Source organism: Neopelma chrysocephalum, unplaced genomic scaffold (assembly GCF_003984885.1).
Source record: "Neopelma chrysocephalum unplaced genomic scaffold, ASM398488v2 Primary Assembly neopelma1_132, whole genome shotgun sequence".
NCBI lineage: Eukaryota > Metazoa > Chordata > Aves > Passeriformes > Pipridae > Neopelma > Neopelma chrysocephalum.
In genome coordinates this window covers 1,760,682-1,775,865 of record NW_020897794.1, presented here as the reverse complement: position 1 = coordinate 1,775,865, position 15,184 = coordinate 1,760,682, and the positions used below count along the sequence as shown (strand labels likewise).

Genomic DNA, 15,184 nt, shown 5'->3' with positions numbered 1-15,184 from the left:
CAGGTGAACACTGGGGCAGGTGAACACTGGGGCAGGTGAACACTGGGACAGGTGAACACTGGGACAGGTGAACACTGGGACAGGTGAACACTGGGGCAGGTGAACACTGGGGCAGGTGAACACTGGGGCAGGTGAACACTGGGACGGGCGAACACTGTCAGAGGTGAAATTTTGGAATTGTGAGTGGCAGGCTGTGTCCCAGAGCACTTCTGCTCTCTCCCCATGTGTTTGACGGTGAGGTTTGAGCTCAGCCCCTCTGTTGCAGGTCACGGAGAGCCTGCACAAGACGATCGTGAAGCGGCGCATGTCCCACGTCAGCGGGGGCGGCTCCATCGACCTGTCGGACACGGACTCGCTGCAGGAGTGGATCAACATGACGGGTTTCCTGTGTGCCCTGGGGGGGGTGTGCCTGCAGCACCGCAGCAACGCCGGGCTGGCCACCTACAGCCCCCCCATGGGCCCCGTCAGCGAGCGCAAGGGCTCCATGATCTCCATGGTGTCCACCGAGGGCAGCGTCGAGACGCCCGTCAGCAAGTTCATCGACCGGCTCCTCACCCTCATGGTCTGCAACCACGAGAAGGTGGGGCTGCAGATCCGCACCAACATCAAGGATCTGGTGGGCCTGGAGCTGAGCCCGGCGCTCTACCCAATGCTCTTCAACAAACTGAAGAACACCATCAGCAAGTTCTTCGATTCTCAAGGACAGGTACGGTGGTGATATGTTATTCACATTTCTGTCACTTGTGTCCTTCACCCGGTGATTGAGATGGGTCCCTGTTTGTGTTCTGTGCAAACCCCCTGTGAGCAGTGTGATCATCACAAACATGTTAGTGAGCTTTGTGTGTGTGAGTCCAGGCTGTATTTAACATCAAGTAATTGAAAACATCCTTGACTTCTTAGTGAACTCTTGGGTACAGAATCTGTGAGAATGTTTGCAGAATCCTTGTGGCTGCAGCATTGATATATTGAATCTGGAATGTACTGGAATTCTTTTGGCTTGGTGATAACTAGAAAAGTACTTGTCCATGAGATTTTTGAAATGCTCCAGTGTATTATCCCTCTTTTTGGTTTTGTGCGTAAAGAATTAAGACCAGGAATTTTCTTCCTGTAGGTTTTGCTGACTGACACCAACACACAATTTGTAGAGCAGACCATTGCTATAATGAAGAATTTGCTTGACAATCACACAGAAGGGAGCTCAGAACATCTTGGACAAGCGAGTATTGAGACAATGATGCTGAATCTGGTGAGGTAAGGAATCCTCTTGACCTTCCTTTACACAGTAATTGTGTTTAAGAAGTGAGTTAGAGCCTTCTAGTTTGTATCTTTTCTTACATCCAAGGAGAAGCAGCAGCTGATTTTTCTGATCCTCCTTGTGGTTCTGCCAACTTCAGTAATCCTGGAGATCACTTGTGTAGCATCAAGTGCATTGGTGCAGTGACTTTAGTTCTTTCAAGAGCTGACCATTCCATGGCTTGGCTCTATTCCTGTCAGCTTTCCTGGTTTCTTTCTTGTACATTGATGTTAATGGTTAAAAACCAGCTGAAGGGCAGATTTGGGTTCAGTTTTATACTGACAGAAAACTCCTTTGGCCAGAAGAAATTTGCCACTGGTCTTCAGCTGATGCAGGAGCAGGGTTGAAATATGAAGTAGCATTAAGTATTTAATTAATCTTTTTGCTTTTTTCTTCAGGTATGTGCGTGTGCTTGGGAATTTGGTACATGCCATTCAAATAAAAACAAAGCTCTGTCAGTTGGTAGAAGTAATGATGGAAAGGAGAGATGACCTTTCATTTTGTCAAGAAATGAAATTTAGGTAAGGATGGCATTATGTAACACCTGGGGTGATGTGCTGTGGGCAAGTGTAATTCTGTTTGGTTATGTGGTTAAAAAAAGAAACAAAGAAACCTCTGTCACACCAGTATTCCTGGTGTAGGGAGAGTTCTGTCATCTTTGTCTTCGGAATTATTCAGAGCCTGGTGCTGCATTAAAATTTTGGTTTGATTGTGGTGATCCTAGACACATGTAACAATTCAATAGATCATACAGATCAGGGTATTGCTTGGTCTGACAAAATTGGTTCAGTTCATCTTCAGTGTGTGGTGCTTCAAATAGTTCTTACCCTGAGTTTGTAATAATAAGAATGATGCCAGCAGTAGTAAGTGTGTTCAAAAACAGCCACCCCAAAACTAAACAAAGCCACAATAAAAAAAAACCAATAAAGCTAAAGAAATATATTTATATGTAACAGGAACAAAATGGTGGAATATTTGACAGACTGGGTTATGGGAACATCCAATCAAGCAACAGATGAGGATGTGAAATGCTTGACAAGGTAAGAAAGAACACCCTTCACCTGTTTGGGAAGTTGCTGTCAGTATTCCAGGTGGCATTTGGTATCCATGCATGAGCTGGCTCCTTGCTTCTGCTAAAGGCAGCCCAATGTTAAGGAAAAGAAAAAATTGTATCTGAAGTTTTGGTGAGCAGAATTATATTAAATGCTTAACTGACATGGCTCCTTTTCATACTTTTTCTGATTTAGCATTAGGATTGACCATTTTATTATCTAGAGCTTTATCTTTGTGGTGCATTCTGAAGAGTAAAATCATCAAATATTACAGTGTTGAATTTGTACTTGAATGGTTTTTTAGTGACAAACTGGATTGCAGTTGTTGTCCTTAGGAGATACAGTGCTTGAACCTGTACCACAAAATGTAAGACATGTTTTCATGATGGACAGAACTTTACTAAAATACCTTTTTTTTTTTTTATTAAAAAGTCTCTTTTTCACCTGCAGTTAGATCTGTAACAAAAAAGGATTTTTCATTTTATTTTATTAAATTTTATTTTGCAGAGATTTGGACCAGGCGAGTATGGAGGCAGTGGTTTCTCTTCTTGCTGGGCTTCCACTCCAGCCTGAGGAAGGAGATGGTGTTGAGTTGATGGAAGCAAAATCTCAATTATTTCTTAAGTAAGTAGTGATTTTTAACTACTTTTCGATACAGTGACTCTAAATAGAAGCACTGTATGACTTCTGTTAGAAACTGTGTTTTTCTTCCGTGGAAATAATTGTATTATCCCATCAGGAATTACCTCTTCTATGTCCCATTTCACAAATGTATTATCCCATCAGGAATTACCTCTTCTGTCCCATTTCACAAATCTCTGCCTTCTAGGTTTATGGAAACGTTTTCATTTAGAAAATGATTAGAAAATGTGGCTTTGTTTCTGCTTAATGCAGATGTGTGCTTCACTCGTGGCAGGGATTAGCCTGCTTTGGTACTGTGTTTGTATCTGTGACACCTCATCTCTCTCAGGGCATCTCTTGGTAAGGGCACAGCTGTGGAATGCCCTTGTTGGAGGGGATGTGCACCCCAGTTCAGTGGTTGTTGCAGCACCTCTGGAGTTGGACGGTGCTCCAAGGGGGACTGATGGGTCGGGGATGGGATTTCCCGGGGAGGTTCACTGTGGGTGTGCAGCTCCTCCCAGGTCTGCAGGCCGTGCTTTGCCACCCAGGGGTGTCTCCCCAGGTACTTCACGCTGTTCATGAACCTGCTGAACGACTGCAGCGAGGTGGAGGACGACGGGGCTCCGGCGGGCGGGCGCAAGCGCGGGATGTCGCGCAGGCTGGCGTCGCTGCGGCACTGCACCGTGCTGGCCATGTCCAACCTGCTCAACGCCAACGTCGACAGCGGCCTCATGCACTCCATAGGTGAGGGAGCGGGGCTGGCCGGGCACACCCCGGTGCCTCATTGACACGTTGGTATTTGGTTGCTTTTTACACCTTCCTTAGTAGTTCTGGGTTCTTTTGCTCAGGCTTGGGCTATCATAAAGACCTCCAGACGAGAGCCACGTTTATGGAAGTCCTCACCAAAATTCTGCAGCAGGGGACAGAGTTTGATACGTTAGCAGAGACAGTGCTAGCGGATCGCTTTGAGAGATTGGTGGAGTTGGTTACAATGATGGGTGATCAGGGGGAGCTTCCTATTGCTATGGCTTTAGCCAATGTGGTGCCTTGTTCTCAGTGGGTAAGTTGATTCACGCATTTTATTTCCTACATTGTTTAAAACAGTAAGACTTGAAATAAAAACTAAACAAACATTAAGGGTGTGACAACAGTCTGGTACAGAGAATAGAGCTGCCACTGATGACAGCTGGCCCTTCTTAGGGTGTTCATAAAAATTGCACTGAATCTAAATTCAGATCTTGGTGATAAACTGCATTTTTGTAATAAATTTCTAGTTAAATGTCTAGGAGTTATTTTTTTATACAGTTATTATAATAAATGGTGTGTGCTGTAATGCAGACACACAGAATTCTATTTGCTCTTCTAGATTTTAGCAAGATGAACTGGGCTTTGTTATATAGCAGAGTAACTGCTTGTCTGTCTGGATAACTGTTATGAATTGTATGACTGGATATCACGAGGCAGATTTTTAGACAAGCAGTAGCATGGGGAGCATTTACAGAAACATCGTGCATGTGTGGTTTGATACTTACCTGCCAGACCCCATAGCAAACATAAAGCATTAGTGCAAACTGCTTGGTGGTTTTTTCACAGTACTTTTTTTTTATGCTTGCCTTGGTTCACTGTGAGTCAAATTAACATTTCCTTCCTCTAAGGACGAGCTGGCTCGTGTCCTGGTCACACTCTTTGATTCCCGGCACTTGCTCTACCAGCTCCTCTGGAACATGTTCTCCAAGGAGGTGGAACTGGCAGATTCCATGCAGACACTCTTCCGAGGAAACAGCTTAGCCAGTAAAATAATGACTTTCTGTTTTAAGGTACATTATCTCATCTTTGTCTCCTGCAGGTCACTTTGATAACAGGGAGAGTTTAGCAATCTGAAAACACAAAGCTGCCAGGCTGGGGGGTTCAGCATGTGGGTAATGGGATCAGATGGGAACAGCACAGAGGTGCCTTTGGGCTCCTGGTGATTTCAGCTCTCACATCTGTGAAGTTTAGGGGGTTTTGCTTTTTGTGTTTTAACGTTTGATGAACCGAATCTTGCAGATAAGATATGCACAGGCACAACTTAAAAAGAGACATCCTCCTGGAACTGCCCCTTTTCCTTTCTGACTAGTTCAGTTGTAGGAGTGATTCTGGGCCAGTACAGCTGCAAGACTGTTCCTGGTGGTTTAAAGATGGGAGACAAAGTTTGAGGTCTTGTTTGTGCTCCCCTTTCCATTTAAAAAGCTGTGTACAAACAGATGAAGTGTGGAGTTACTGCTCTAGGAGAGAATCCCTGCTGGATATTGTGGTTGTTAGTGACCTGTAGTTTTCTCCACACTGGAAATGAATTAAAATACTTGTAGATATTGATCTCAGTTGTGTTCCAAGGGTGAGACTATAATATGCAAACTCCAGTTTTACAGGAATCTGGCTTATGCCAAAACAAATCAAGTGTTTTCAGGCTCTGGTAACACTTACAGAACTTTGCAGTGTTCCTGTGGATTGCTGTGTTAATCTGGCCTCCTGTTCTTGTTTTTCTTGGACACAGGTATATGGTGCTACGTACTTGCAGAAGCTTTTGGAACCTTTATTGAGGACTGTGATCACATCTCCCGAGTGGCAGCACGTTAGCTTTGAGGTGGATCCAACAAGGTTTGAGATTCAGGGGGAGGAGCAAATGTATTTATCTGTAAACATGATTCCCTGGCATTGTAAATATAACAGGATTCCTTTTTCCTTGTTGCAAATATGTTTCTCATACTTTCACACTGTTCCACTCCTCACTTTTCCAGACACCTTACTTGTCTCTGCTGCCCTCACGCCCAGAGAGGGTTGTACAGAGGGTTTGCTGCATGTCCTCTGAGCCCTGAGAAAGCAAGGAAGAGAGAGAGCCCTTGCAGGACCTCTTCTCCTCTTGCTATTTCATGCTTTTATGTAGGCCACTAATAAGGGTGTTTCCAGCAGAACCAGAAAGCACCTATAGGTCAGTGACTGCAGAAGCAAGACAGTGTGTGCATGGCATGTGTACTCTTTTTGCTTTAATTTCTCTTATCACTTCAAGAACTGGATTTAGTAGCTGTTGCTCTGCTGCTTTGAATTATCTCTAACTCTTACAAAGATTATAAGTATTCATCTCTTAAGCAGCCTATCCAAAGGATAGGCCTTCTTATTTATAGCTTAACCCTAAAATACCTGTGTCTACCTCAGATGTTTGATTCAGATAAACCATCATGAAACTGATAATGCATTTATCAGTTGGGATTGTGTGTGCATGCCTCTGTATGGAATGGTCTGAGAGAATCCCACCTACGACCTGTTCATTACTGGCTTTTACGTGACCTTTTATTTGCGTCTTACGTGGTTTAAAATAGCGATGGAAACTTTTGTGTAAAAGTTCATAAGTATTTCCATAAGAAAAGTGAGGCAATGAGATTCTGCCAAGCACCTAAGTGCAGCTTGTGTCCTGTGTGCCACTGCTGGTCATACATGTGTGGGTGTGTTGCAGGCTGGAGCCCACAGAGAGCCTGGAGGAGAACCAGCGGAGCCTCTTGCAAATGACAGACAAGTTTTTTCAGGCAATCATTAATTCTTCCTCGGAGTTCCCACCCCAGCTGCGCAGTGTGTGCCATTGTTTATACCAGGTATGCCTGCACTGGTTGCCTGCCCCTGAGCTTTGGGGTTGGTTTGTAAAATTCCAGCACTTTGGAGCTTGGGGCAGTTCACAGTGGGCGTCTCTTAAAGACTCTTCTCAGACACTTGATAAAAACCACAAATCTAAATGCAGGGGCTGAATGGTGTTTGGAGGTTTGGGTTGGCAATGAGGAGGTGACTCGATGTTGTTTTTTTAAGTACCCCCATTCCCTGAGCTCCATCCCCAATCCTCTGCTCTGTCCTGTGTCCCTGCAGCAGCTCAGCAGGAGCCCAGGGTCCTGCTGGCTCTCTCTTGCTCTTGCTGTGGTTCTGATGGATTTAGCTGCTGCTAAAAATCCCAGTAGGGATCCCCTCAGTGCTCATCAGCAAGAGTTTCCAGTCCCGTTGGAGGACTGTGGAACGCTGTGCCTGGTTGAATATTGGAGCTGTGGTCTCAGTGAAGTGCTCTGGAAGAGCTACTTTGGGCCATAGGGTGTATCTCAGGTCTAAAGCAAAGAAAATAGATTTTCTGACCTGTGTGAACTAATGATGAACTAATTCTGGGTTAATCAGGGCAACTGCTGCGATTCCCAGAGGCTGGGAGAGAGGAACAGTGAGTTTCTGCTGTGACTGTTGTGGTCTGGGCTGTTCTGTGAGCTCCTGCAGTGAACCAGGCCTGCAAACGCTGTGCCTCGTGTTGCTCTAACAGCTGAGTGCCTTCTAAAGCCATTGCTTTCTCCTCTGACAGTGGCTGTGTTTGGGTTGGTGGGGGGGTGGTTTTGGGGTTTTTTTTGCTGTGTTTGGTTGCTGAAATCAGGAAATGGAGTGGGCAGGTTGGTTTCCTCCATGGCCACAGTCTCAGATATCAGTGGGAGAATATTTGAGTGTTGCTGAAAGTGTCCCACAACAGCCTTGGTTGTTTCTCCTGTTATTGGATGTTACATTTCCCCACAGCTGATCCCAGAATTAGGTTTATATGCTGTTTCCAGGAGGTATCAAGATCATTGCCATTTCAGTGGTACAATATTAGAAATTATCTCTATGCAGACCATTTGTGATTCCTACTTGAAATGGAATTTCTAAAATGTGCTCACCAGTGGGCATTCCCAGAGATTTTTCTATGGAAGCCTTTCCAAGTCTGTTGGCTTTATTCTTGCCTTTACTGCATTTGGTAATAAGGGTAATTTGTTCCCAAAAGAGATGATTTACTGGCAAATATACAAGTGATATAGACTGATACTCAGCTTCAATGTTTACTACTTTAGCTGTTTCTGGTAACACCTATATCCTTGTACAAGTGTTTGTTCATCACAAATAATGTAGTAATTCATTCTGTACTTAAAATTCCCAGGAGTTTTGAAGAGTCTGGCCTTTATCTGAAAGAAAGTACAGTCAAGATCTGATTTGGGAGTATTAATCCATTTTTATCATAAAAACCAAATAGGTGACTTATAGATGACTTCACTTTTAATAAGGTGAATGTGTTCTGTGCCAAGCACTAGTGTGAAAGTAAATGAGACTGAATTTTGTGGGGTGTTTTAGTTCTTAGAGTTTTAAAGTAGCTGTGTGTGCAAAGAGTACTCAGCGGGTGTGTTCTTTAAATGATTAATAGCTCATTTTAATCAATGTAGCAACATCACAGAAACATGTTTTTAGTTGGATGTTGGTGTCTGTGCTGGCTGGTGTTTCTGTTTTGGGAACAGAGCCCAGTAAATGTTTTCCTTTGGAAACATCAATAACTGGCTCCTGTGACAGTCACCTGCTCCTTCCAGGTAATGTGTGTTCGGGAGTGGGCTGTGGTGAGGAACAAGCCTGATCAAAGTAATTCCTGCAGGGAATTTGTGGTGGCTATTTCAGAAAAACCCCACGAACATACATGATTCTCCTTACTAAAGAGGGGTGGAAATGTCCTGTATGGCAGTGGCTGGATGAGCAGAGTGTGTCCAACTGCTTCAGGAGCCACTATGTGGGAATTACACAGAGAATGTTGGCAGAGGTGCCACTGGTTAAATATTAATAGGTCCTGCACAACTTCCAGCTCAGCTTGGTGAGCACAGGAGCATTTACTGCCTGCTTTGGTTTGGGGTTTTTGCTTTTTACTCTGTTACATTCTCAAGTTGTAGAAATTCTGTCCCAGTTCCAGTGTGCCCCTTACAGAGGATTTGAAGGTGTGTTTGCTCTCCAGTGCTGGGTGCTGCAGGCTGGCTGTGGCTCCAGCTCCAGAGGTGGCTGCAGGGCTCCCCAGGGCTGCTGTGCCCCCGTTCCAGCTGGCAGGAAGGCTGTAGGATTGAGCTGCAGGATGTACCCTGCCCAGGGAGCAGGGCACGAGGCTGAGGTGCTCTGGCTTTGCTCAAATCCTGGTGGGAATAGCACAGAATTTGATGGTTCTTGGTGGGTCCCTTTGCATCTCAATGCAATGCAGAAATAAGCACAATCAAGTCAGATCTCTTGATTTGGAAATCTCTATTATTAACATAGACCTGCTGCCTTTTTTCTTCCTTTGTCCACAGAGTGTTAGTTCTCCCAGTGGGAATAATCTGGGTGGTTTACAGGTCTAACTTAATTGAAGGACACACAGAGAAACATTGGGAAGATTTAAAACTCTAAATTTAATGTTAAAAGTCATATGTATTTCAAAGGTATAACACTACTATTTTTACTATTGAAATTATTTGGGGATGGTGAAATACATTTGAAAGCTGAATATACCATTTAAGGCCCAATATTGTATATGACGAGCACATTGATGTGGTTTGACTTTTAATCTAGCCAGAAATAGTAGAAATGATTGAAATTCAACATTTGCTTGTTTTGTACTTAGTGCTTTGTAAATAAGATGTAATAAAACTGTGAAATAAAAACTCCATCATCAGTCTTTAGTTTTATATATTTCATTTTCTGTTGGTTATGTTTGTTACATTTTACTGTGTAATTTGTGTACAAGTCAACATTGGTTTTTTTGTTGCTGTATGTAGTTGGTGCTGTGACTTGTTTGTGCTCATCTCTGTTCTGTAGGCAACTTGCCACTCTCTACTGAATAAAGCTACCGTAAAAGAAAAAAAGGAAAACAAAAAATCAGTAAGTTTGGAGACCTTTTTATTAGCCATTTCTTTCAAAGCACAACAGAAATCTTTTGCTGTTTGTTCAAAATATCTTCACTTCAGTCTATTTGACCTCACTGTAAAATCATTCTACTAATTCTGGCACAAAATAGCTTTCATTTCAATTAACACTGGAATTAAGTTATATTTAAAATATTCTCTGTGTGCCTATTTGAGTAAACAAAAGACATTTTTAACATTACTGCTTAGTGTTTAATACTCTGACTCTTCTAGCCTTGCCACCATCTTCAAATTAAAAAAAAATGCGGGAGGAAAATGTTTTCTTTGGTTTTGAGAAAAATCTGAGTCTGTTGAGCTGCTTTAACACTCTGGCAGATAACCTGAGCTTGCATCCTGGGCAAAGAACAATTAATAGTTGTGGGGCACTGAAAAAAGCATCATGGGACGTGCTTCTGATACATTTTCTTTTGTTTGCTTTGTGACTAAGCAAAAAAAAATAAACTTAGCACTTGTATTTATTTCCTGAGAAAAGGAGATTTCCCATTTTAAGTAACTTGCTGTGTTAGAATTTAGATCTGTGGGTTGCTTTAGAGTGGTGTCATTAAAAGTTCAGATTTATCCTTTTCATTGGCAGTAACCTCAAAATATAAAGTATGAATAAACCAGGCAGAATGGAAACTTAGACTTTTAATAAAAACTCTCTTATTTTTGCTGTAACTGAGCAGAATAGTAGTTGTGTTTAAAATGCAAAATCTGTGGGCAAACCAGTATTTTACAAGAAAATATCAGTAATTGCATCCCAAGGTAACGAACTGGAGTTGCTATTGAACCAAAGTGTTTCTTGGTGTATTTTGTACTAATGGCTTTGTCTGGTTTAAGCAGCATGATTTGAGATTGCACTAGTTATGTTTTGAAGTATTTTACTAAAATTGGATTTGTTTGGTTTTTTATTTCTTTCAAGCTGTACCTTATAATACCAAGCTTGCTAATTTTATTCTGTGAAAAGGCAGAATCTGACTCGTTTTGATTAACCATTGTTACTCATTAAAACACACACAGATACTGATGCTTTATAGGACCACATGTTGCATATCTGAGAACTTTATTTTTGTCAGGAAGCTTTGTCTTTAGCTGTTCAAAGTCAAGTGAAAGACACCTAGAGAATAACTCTCCTCTTAGTAATGCATAGCTGATTTCCTAAAAGCAAAGAGATTTCTTTTTTCTTACCACAAATTCAGAGTTATTTTTTTCCCTTAATAGACAAGAACCATATTTTAAATATGTAGTTCTAGCAAATTCCTGCTCAGTGGTTTTGGACAGTGTGTGGGTAGGCAGAGGAGTGCACTGGCTACTCAGCTCTGGCTCATTGTCTTTCTGTGATAGTTCTGAAGAGTATTTCTGCAAATATCCCCTCCTCACAAATTTAAAATTACTCCTGAAGCTTCACAGCGCAAGTGGAGACAGCACATAGCTGGGGAGGCTCTTGTGCTCTGTGGTGCCATTATAAATACACAGATAAAAGACCCACTAATCCCACGAGCATTTTGTGTGTGTTTGATGGAAGGCTGTGCACACCCCAGGGTGAACATACAGCCCTTGGCAGGGCCTGGGATGGAGGGGCAGCAATTCCCAGATACTGTCAGGGCCTGGGATGGAGGGGCAGCAGCTCCCAGAGTCTGTCAGGGCCTGGGATGGAGGGGCAGCAATTCCCAGACACTGTCAGGGCCCGGGATGGAGGGGCAGCAATTCCCAGATACCATCAGGGCCTGGGATGGAGGGACAGCAGCTCCCAGAATCTGTCAGGGCCTGGGATGGAGGGGCAGCAATTCCCAGAGTCTGTCAGGGGCTGGGATGGAGGGACAGCAGTTCCCAGAGTCTGTCAGGGCCTGTGATAGCAGCTCCCAGACACTGCAGGAGCTGTCATAGCCCTTTCCCCTGGCAGGGAGGGCTGTGCAGCAGCTGGTGTGAGACCCCCCTGCCCCTCACTCCCTGCCCTCTGTTCCGATCCCCTGCGGGGCAGCAGCGCCCACTGGAGTGTTCTGAGCATGGCTGGTGTGGAAGGAATGCTTAGGCTTGGCTTTGCCGTGCGAGGCTTCGCGGGCAGCCTGCCCTGCCCTCACGGTGTCTCTGTGCCTCACCCGCAGGTGGTGAGCCAGCGCTTCCCTCAGAACAGCATCGGCGCCGTGGGCAGCGCCATGTTCCTGCGCTTCATCAACCCCGCCATTGTGTCCCCGTACGAGGCCGGAATCCTCGACAAGAAACCCCCGCCCAGGATCGAGAGGGGCCTCAAGCTCATGTCAAAGGTGAGCCCATGTGTATTTCTATGTGCCCGTGTTTTATTTTCTCCCTGCTTTAGTTCTGTTCTCTGACAGGTGTGAGAAAATGTAGGAAAACTTGTGGTTTTTTGTAGCGTCCGTCATGGTTATTGAAGGTGCAGTTTCTGTGCTGTGTTTAAACACCGTGGCATTGATGTTAGAGCTCCCAGCAGGGTGAGGAGGTGCAGCAGCTGTGTGGGGAAAAACACCTGACCAAAATGGTGGAGAAGAGAGTGGGATTCCAGCCCTCCACTTGAACTTCTCATTTGAAAACAAACAAGTGACTGGTGTTGCCGTGAGCACAGTGAGGGGAACAACCGGCACTGATTGAGTTCACACCACTGCTAAAGAAGGGATTTTTTCCTGTCTTTAATCTCATTTGGTCATATTTCTTGTAAAAATGAAAAAAAAAAGGTTTAGTGATGGCACACAAATTCTTTGGCCTGTGCATATTATCCATTTTAAATGTTGAGGAATTATATTTTTCTTAAAATAGGTGTGTGCTATTGCTTTGACTTGCCTGTCTAATTTCTAGGAAAAATAGTTAGCATTTAATAAATGGTGGTTTGAAAGATGATAAAATTCATAAATAAGTGAAGTGGTTTTCTAGTATTTAAAAGTATGAGAAAGAAAAGACTTTGAAAGCGAATGTGTTTTAAATTAATTGGCTTATTGACCTTTTTGTCATCTGGCAGAAACAGCTTAGCTGTTAATTACCGTAACAGTTACTACATTAAACCTTTGTGTCTTTACTGTCTTTTTATTCTTTAGATACTTCAGAGTATTGCCAACCACGTCCTGTTTACAAAAGAAGAGCATATGCGGCCTTTTAATGATTTTGTGAAAAGCAATTTTGACGCAGCACGAAGGTGAGGCCTGGGGACCCTCCCAGGGCATGTGGGGTGTGCAGAGGGAGCTGAGAGTGCCCTCCCAGCCCTTTCATTTACCTGGAGTCTCCTTGGGAGGTTTCTCTCACACACTGACGGCTGTTCCTGGCTGTGAATTCCAGGTTTTTCCTTGACATCGCGTCCGATTGCCCCGCGAGTGACACCGTCAACCACAGCCTGTCCTTCATCAGCGACGGCAACGTCCTGGCCCTGCACCGGCTGCTCTGGAACAACCAGGAGAAGATCGGCCAGTACCTGTCCAGCAACAGGTGAGGCTTCAGAGGGGGCAGGAAGGGAGCTGCTGATGGGAAATGTATCACAGAATCTTGGGCTGGTTTGGGTGGGAAAAGACCTGAGAGCTCATCTCACTCCACCCCCTGCCACGGGCAGGGACACCTTCCACTAGCCCAGGTTGCTCCAAGCCATGTCCAGCCTGGCCTTGGACACTTCCAGGGATGGGGCAGCCACAGCTGCTCTGGGCAACCTGTGCCAGTGTCCCACCACCCTCACAGGGAAGAAGTTATTCCTAATATCCAGTCTAAATTTAACCTCCTCAGCTTAAAGCTGTTAATATTTGGAAATACTCTCCTATGCTTCTGTTATTATTACTGAAAAGTGTATCAGTCTTCATTGAATACTCTTTTTATTTTTTTTGAAAAAAGAAAATCCAGCGAGCTCCAGCCTGTTGGTGGGCAAAGAAAGTAGGAATTGCTGAGTAAAGCACTTTTCTTACAAGGAATCTGCTGTTTGCAGGGACCACAAGGCTGTTGGACGGCGACCTTTTGACAAGATGGCCACTCTTCTTGCCTACCTGGGGCCTCCTGAGCACAAACCTGTGGCAGATACACATTGGTCCAGTTTAAATCTCACCAGTTCCAAATTTGAAGAGTTTATGACGAGGTAATGAGAGTGTTGTGGTGGGGACATGCAGTGGGGGCTTCTAGACTTTACCATAATGTGGAACTGTGAGCAGTTATTGAGGCTCCCGCTGATGTTTTGAAGGGGAGTTTAAAAAGCCAAGTCTGTGTAAAGCTTTTAGATTTCTGAGTAGATTTTAATTAAAAAAACTAAACTGGGCACTGGAGATGGCAGTAACATTTGTGATTTAAGGAAGGCTTAAGATTATGTGAACTTAATATTTTTGTTTAAAGGTGCAAGTACAGAGGGTTTGGTTGGTTTTTTTTTTTTATTATTATTTTAATTTTTTGAAAGGTAGTTATGAAAGTTGATGTCCATATATTGCTTTTTAGGCATCAGGTACATGAAAAAGAGGAGTTCAAAGCACTGAAAACGTTAAATATTTTCTACCAAGCTGGGACATCCAAAGTTGGCAATCCTGTTTTCTACTACATCGCTCGGCGGTAAGAAACCTTTCACCTTCCCAGTCTGAAAGAAACCTGTAAATCGAAAGTATCAAGTGTGTATAAGAGACACCAACTTTGTAACAGACAAGAATCTGAAAATAGCTTAGTTGTTAAAATTTGCTGACAGTATTTTTGAGTTGTTTCCTAAATCAAAACCGTCATAGTTTTTCAGCCCAGGAGTATGTGAATACCTGTGGAAAAACACCTAATATTTTAAATGCACTTTATTAATTTTCCCTGTCTCAAGTAAATTACATCTACACCACACTGCTGTTAACCCTTTATCAGTGATTTTATCATTTTCATTTTCTGAAGTATTAAATGAGTAACAAGCTAAAACATGGGATAAAATTTCTCAAAGTGGTCCCTGTATCTCATTTTAAGGAGTAATACAAGTTCTTAGAAGTTTCACACACAAGCATGGCTGTGATGTTGCTTCAGTTCGACCATCGTGGTGTAAGTTTTTTGAAATGATTGGGATCTGTGGAAACAGCACAAAAGTAATGAGAGAAGCAGACGTTGATGTGTGAACTTTGCAAAAGAGTGTGTTTTTCTGGTTAGGCAAAATTTTGAAAGTTTTTTTGGGGTGGTCGTGGAGGTTCTCCCCAGCCCGGGTGTCACCGTGGCACTTTGGGGTGTTCCTGCTCTGGTTGGTGCCAGTGGGGCTCATCATTTGCTTCTGCTCTTGTTGCCTTGGTTTCTGCTGGTGGCAGCTGAGCTCGTGCTGGTGGAGCTGCCCATGGCAGCAGGGCTGGCAGAGTTCCTGTGCTTGCTTTGGCTCTTCCTGGTGCTGCTGTTGCTGGTGTGTGGTGCCAGTGGGTGCTGGCTGTGGTGCCTCAGTGCTGCTGTGCTGAGCTGTGTCATGACCTGGTTGTGATCCCTGGGGACTCCTGTCTGAGCTGCCTGTTGGGGTGAGGTGGGGAGAGCTTTGGATGGTGGTGCCAGTGTTGATCCATGGGATGGTGCCAGTGTTG

At 43.9% G+C, this 15,184-nt stretch overlaps 1 protein-coding gene across 3 annotated transcripts in view; it reads left to right on the top strand.

Moving 5' to 3' along the window:
- The window catches only part of NF1 (neurofibromin 1), a 75,853-nt gene that overhangs the window by 18,754 nt on the left and 41,915 nt on the right, over window positions 1-15,184 (top strand). For 2 of the 3 annotated variants that reach the window (XM_027698803.1, XM_027698805.1), the window contains 16 exons: window positions 266-706; window positions 1,112-1,251; window positions 1,693-1,815; window positions 2,251-2,334; window positions 2,854-2,970; window positions 3,530-3,711; window positions 3,816-4,027; window positions 4,623-4,784; window positions 5,501-5,604; window positions 6,458-6,593; window positions 9,598-9,660; window positions 11,789-11,947; window positions 12,731-12,828; window positions 12,969-13,115; window positions 13,600-13,746; window positions 14,097-14,207. In XM_027698803.1, coding sequence (XP_027554604.1) covers window positions 266-706; window positions 1,112-1,251; window positions 1,693-1,815; window positions 2,251-2,334; window positions 2,854-2,970; window positions 3,530-3,711; window positions 3,816-4,027; window positions 4,623-4,784; window positions 5,501-5,604; window positions 6,458-6,593; window positions 9,598-9,660; window positions 11,789-11,947; window positions 12,731-12,828; window positions 12,969-13,115; window positions 13,600-13,746; window positions 14,097-14,207 — 2,426 coding nt within the window. The remainder of the gene's footprint in view (window positions 1-265; window positions 707-1,111; window positions 1,252-1,692; window positions 1,816-2,250; window positions 2,335-2,853; window positions 2,971-3,529; window positions 3,712-3,815; window positions 4,028-4,622; window positions 4,785-5,500; window positions 5,605-6,457; window positions 6,594-9,597; window positions 9,661-11,788; window positions 11,948-12,730; window positions 12,829-12,968; window positions 13,116-13,599; window positions 13,747-14,096; window positions 14,208-15,184) is intronic. The other variant, XM_027698804.1, reaches the window with a different exon arrangement.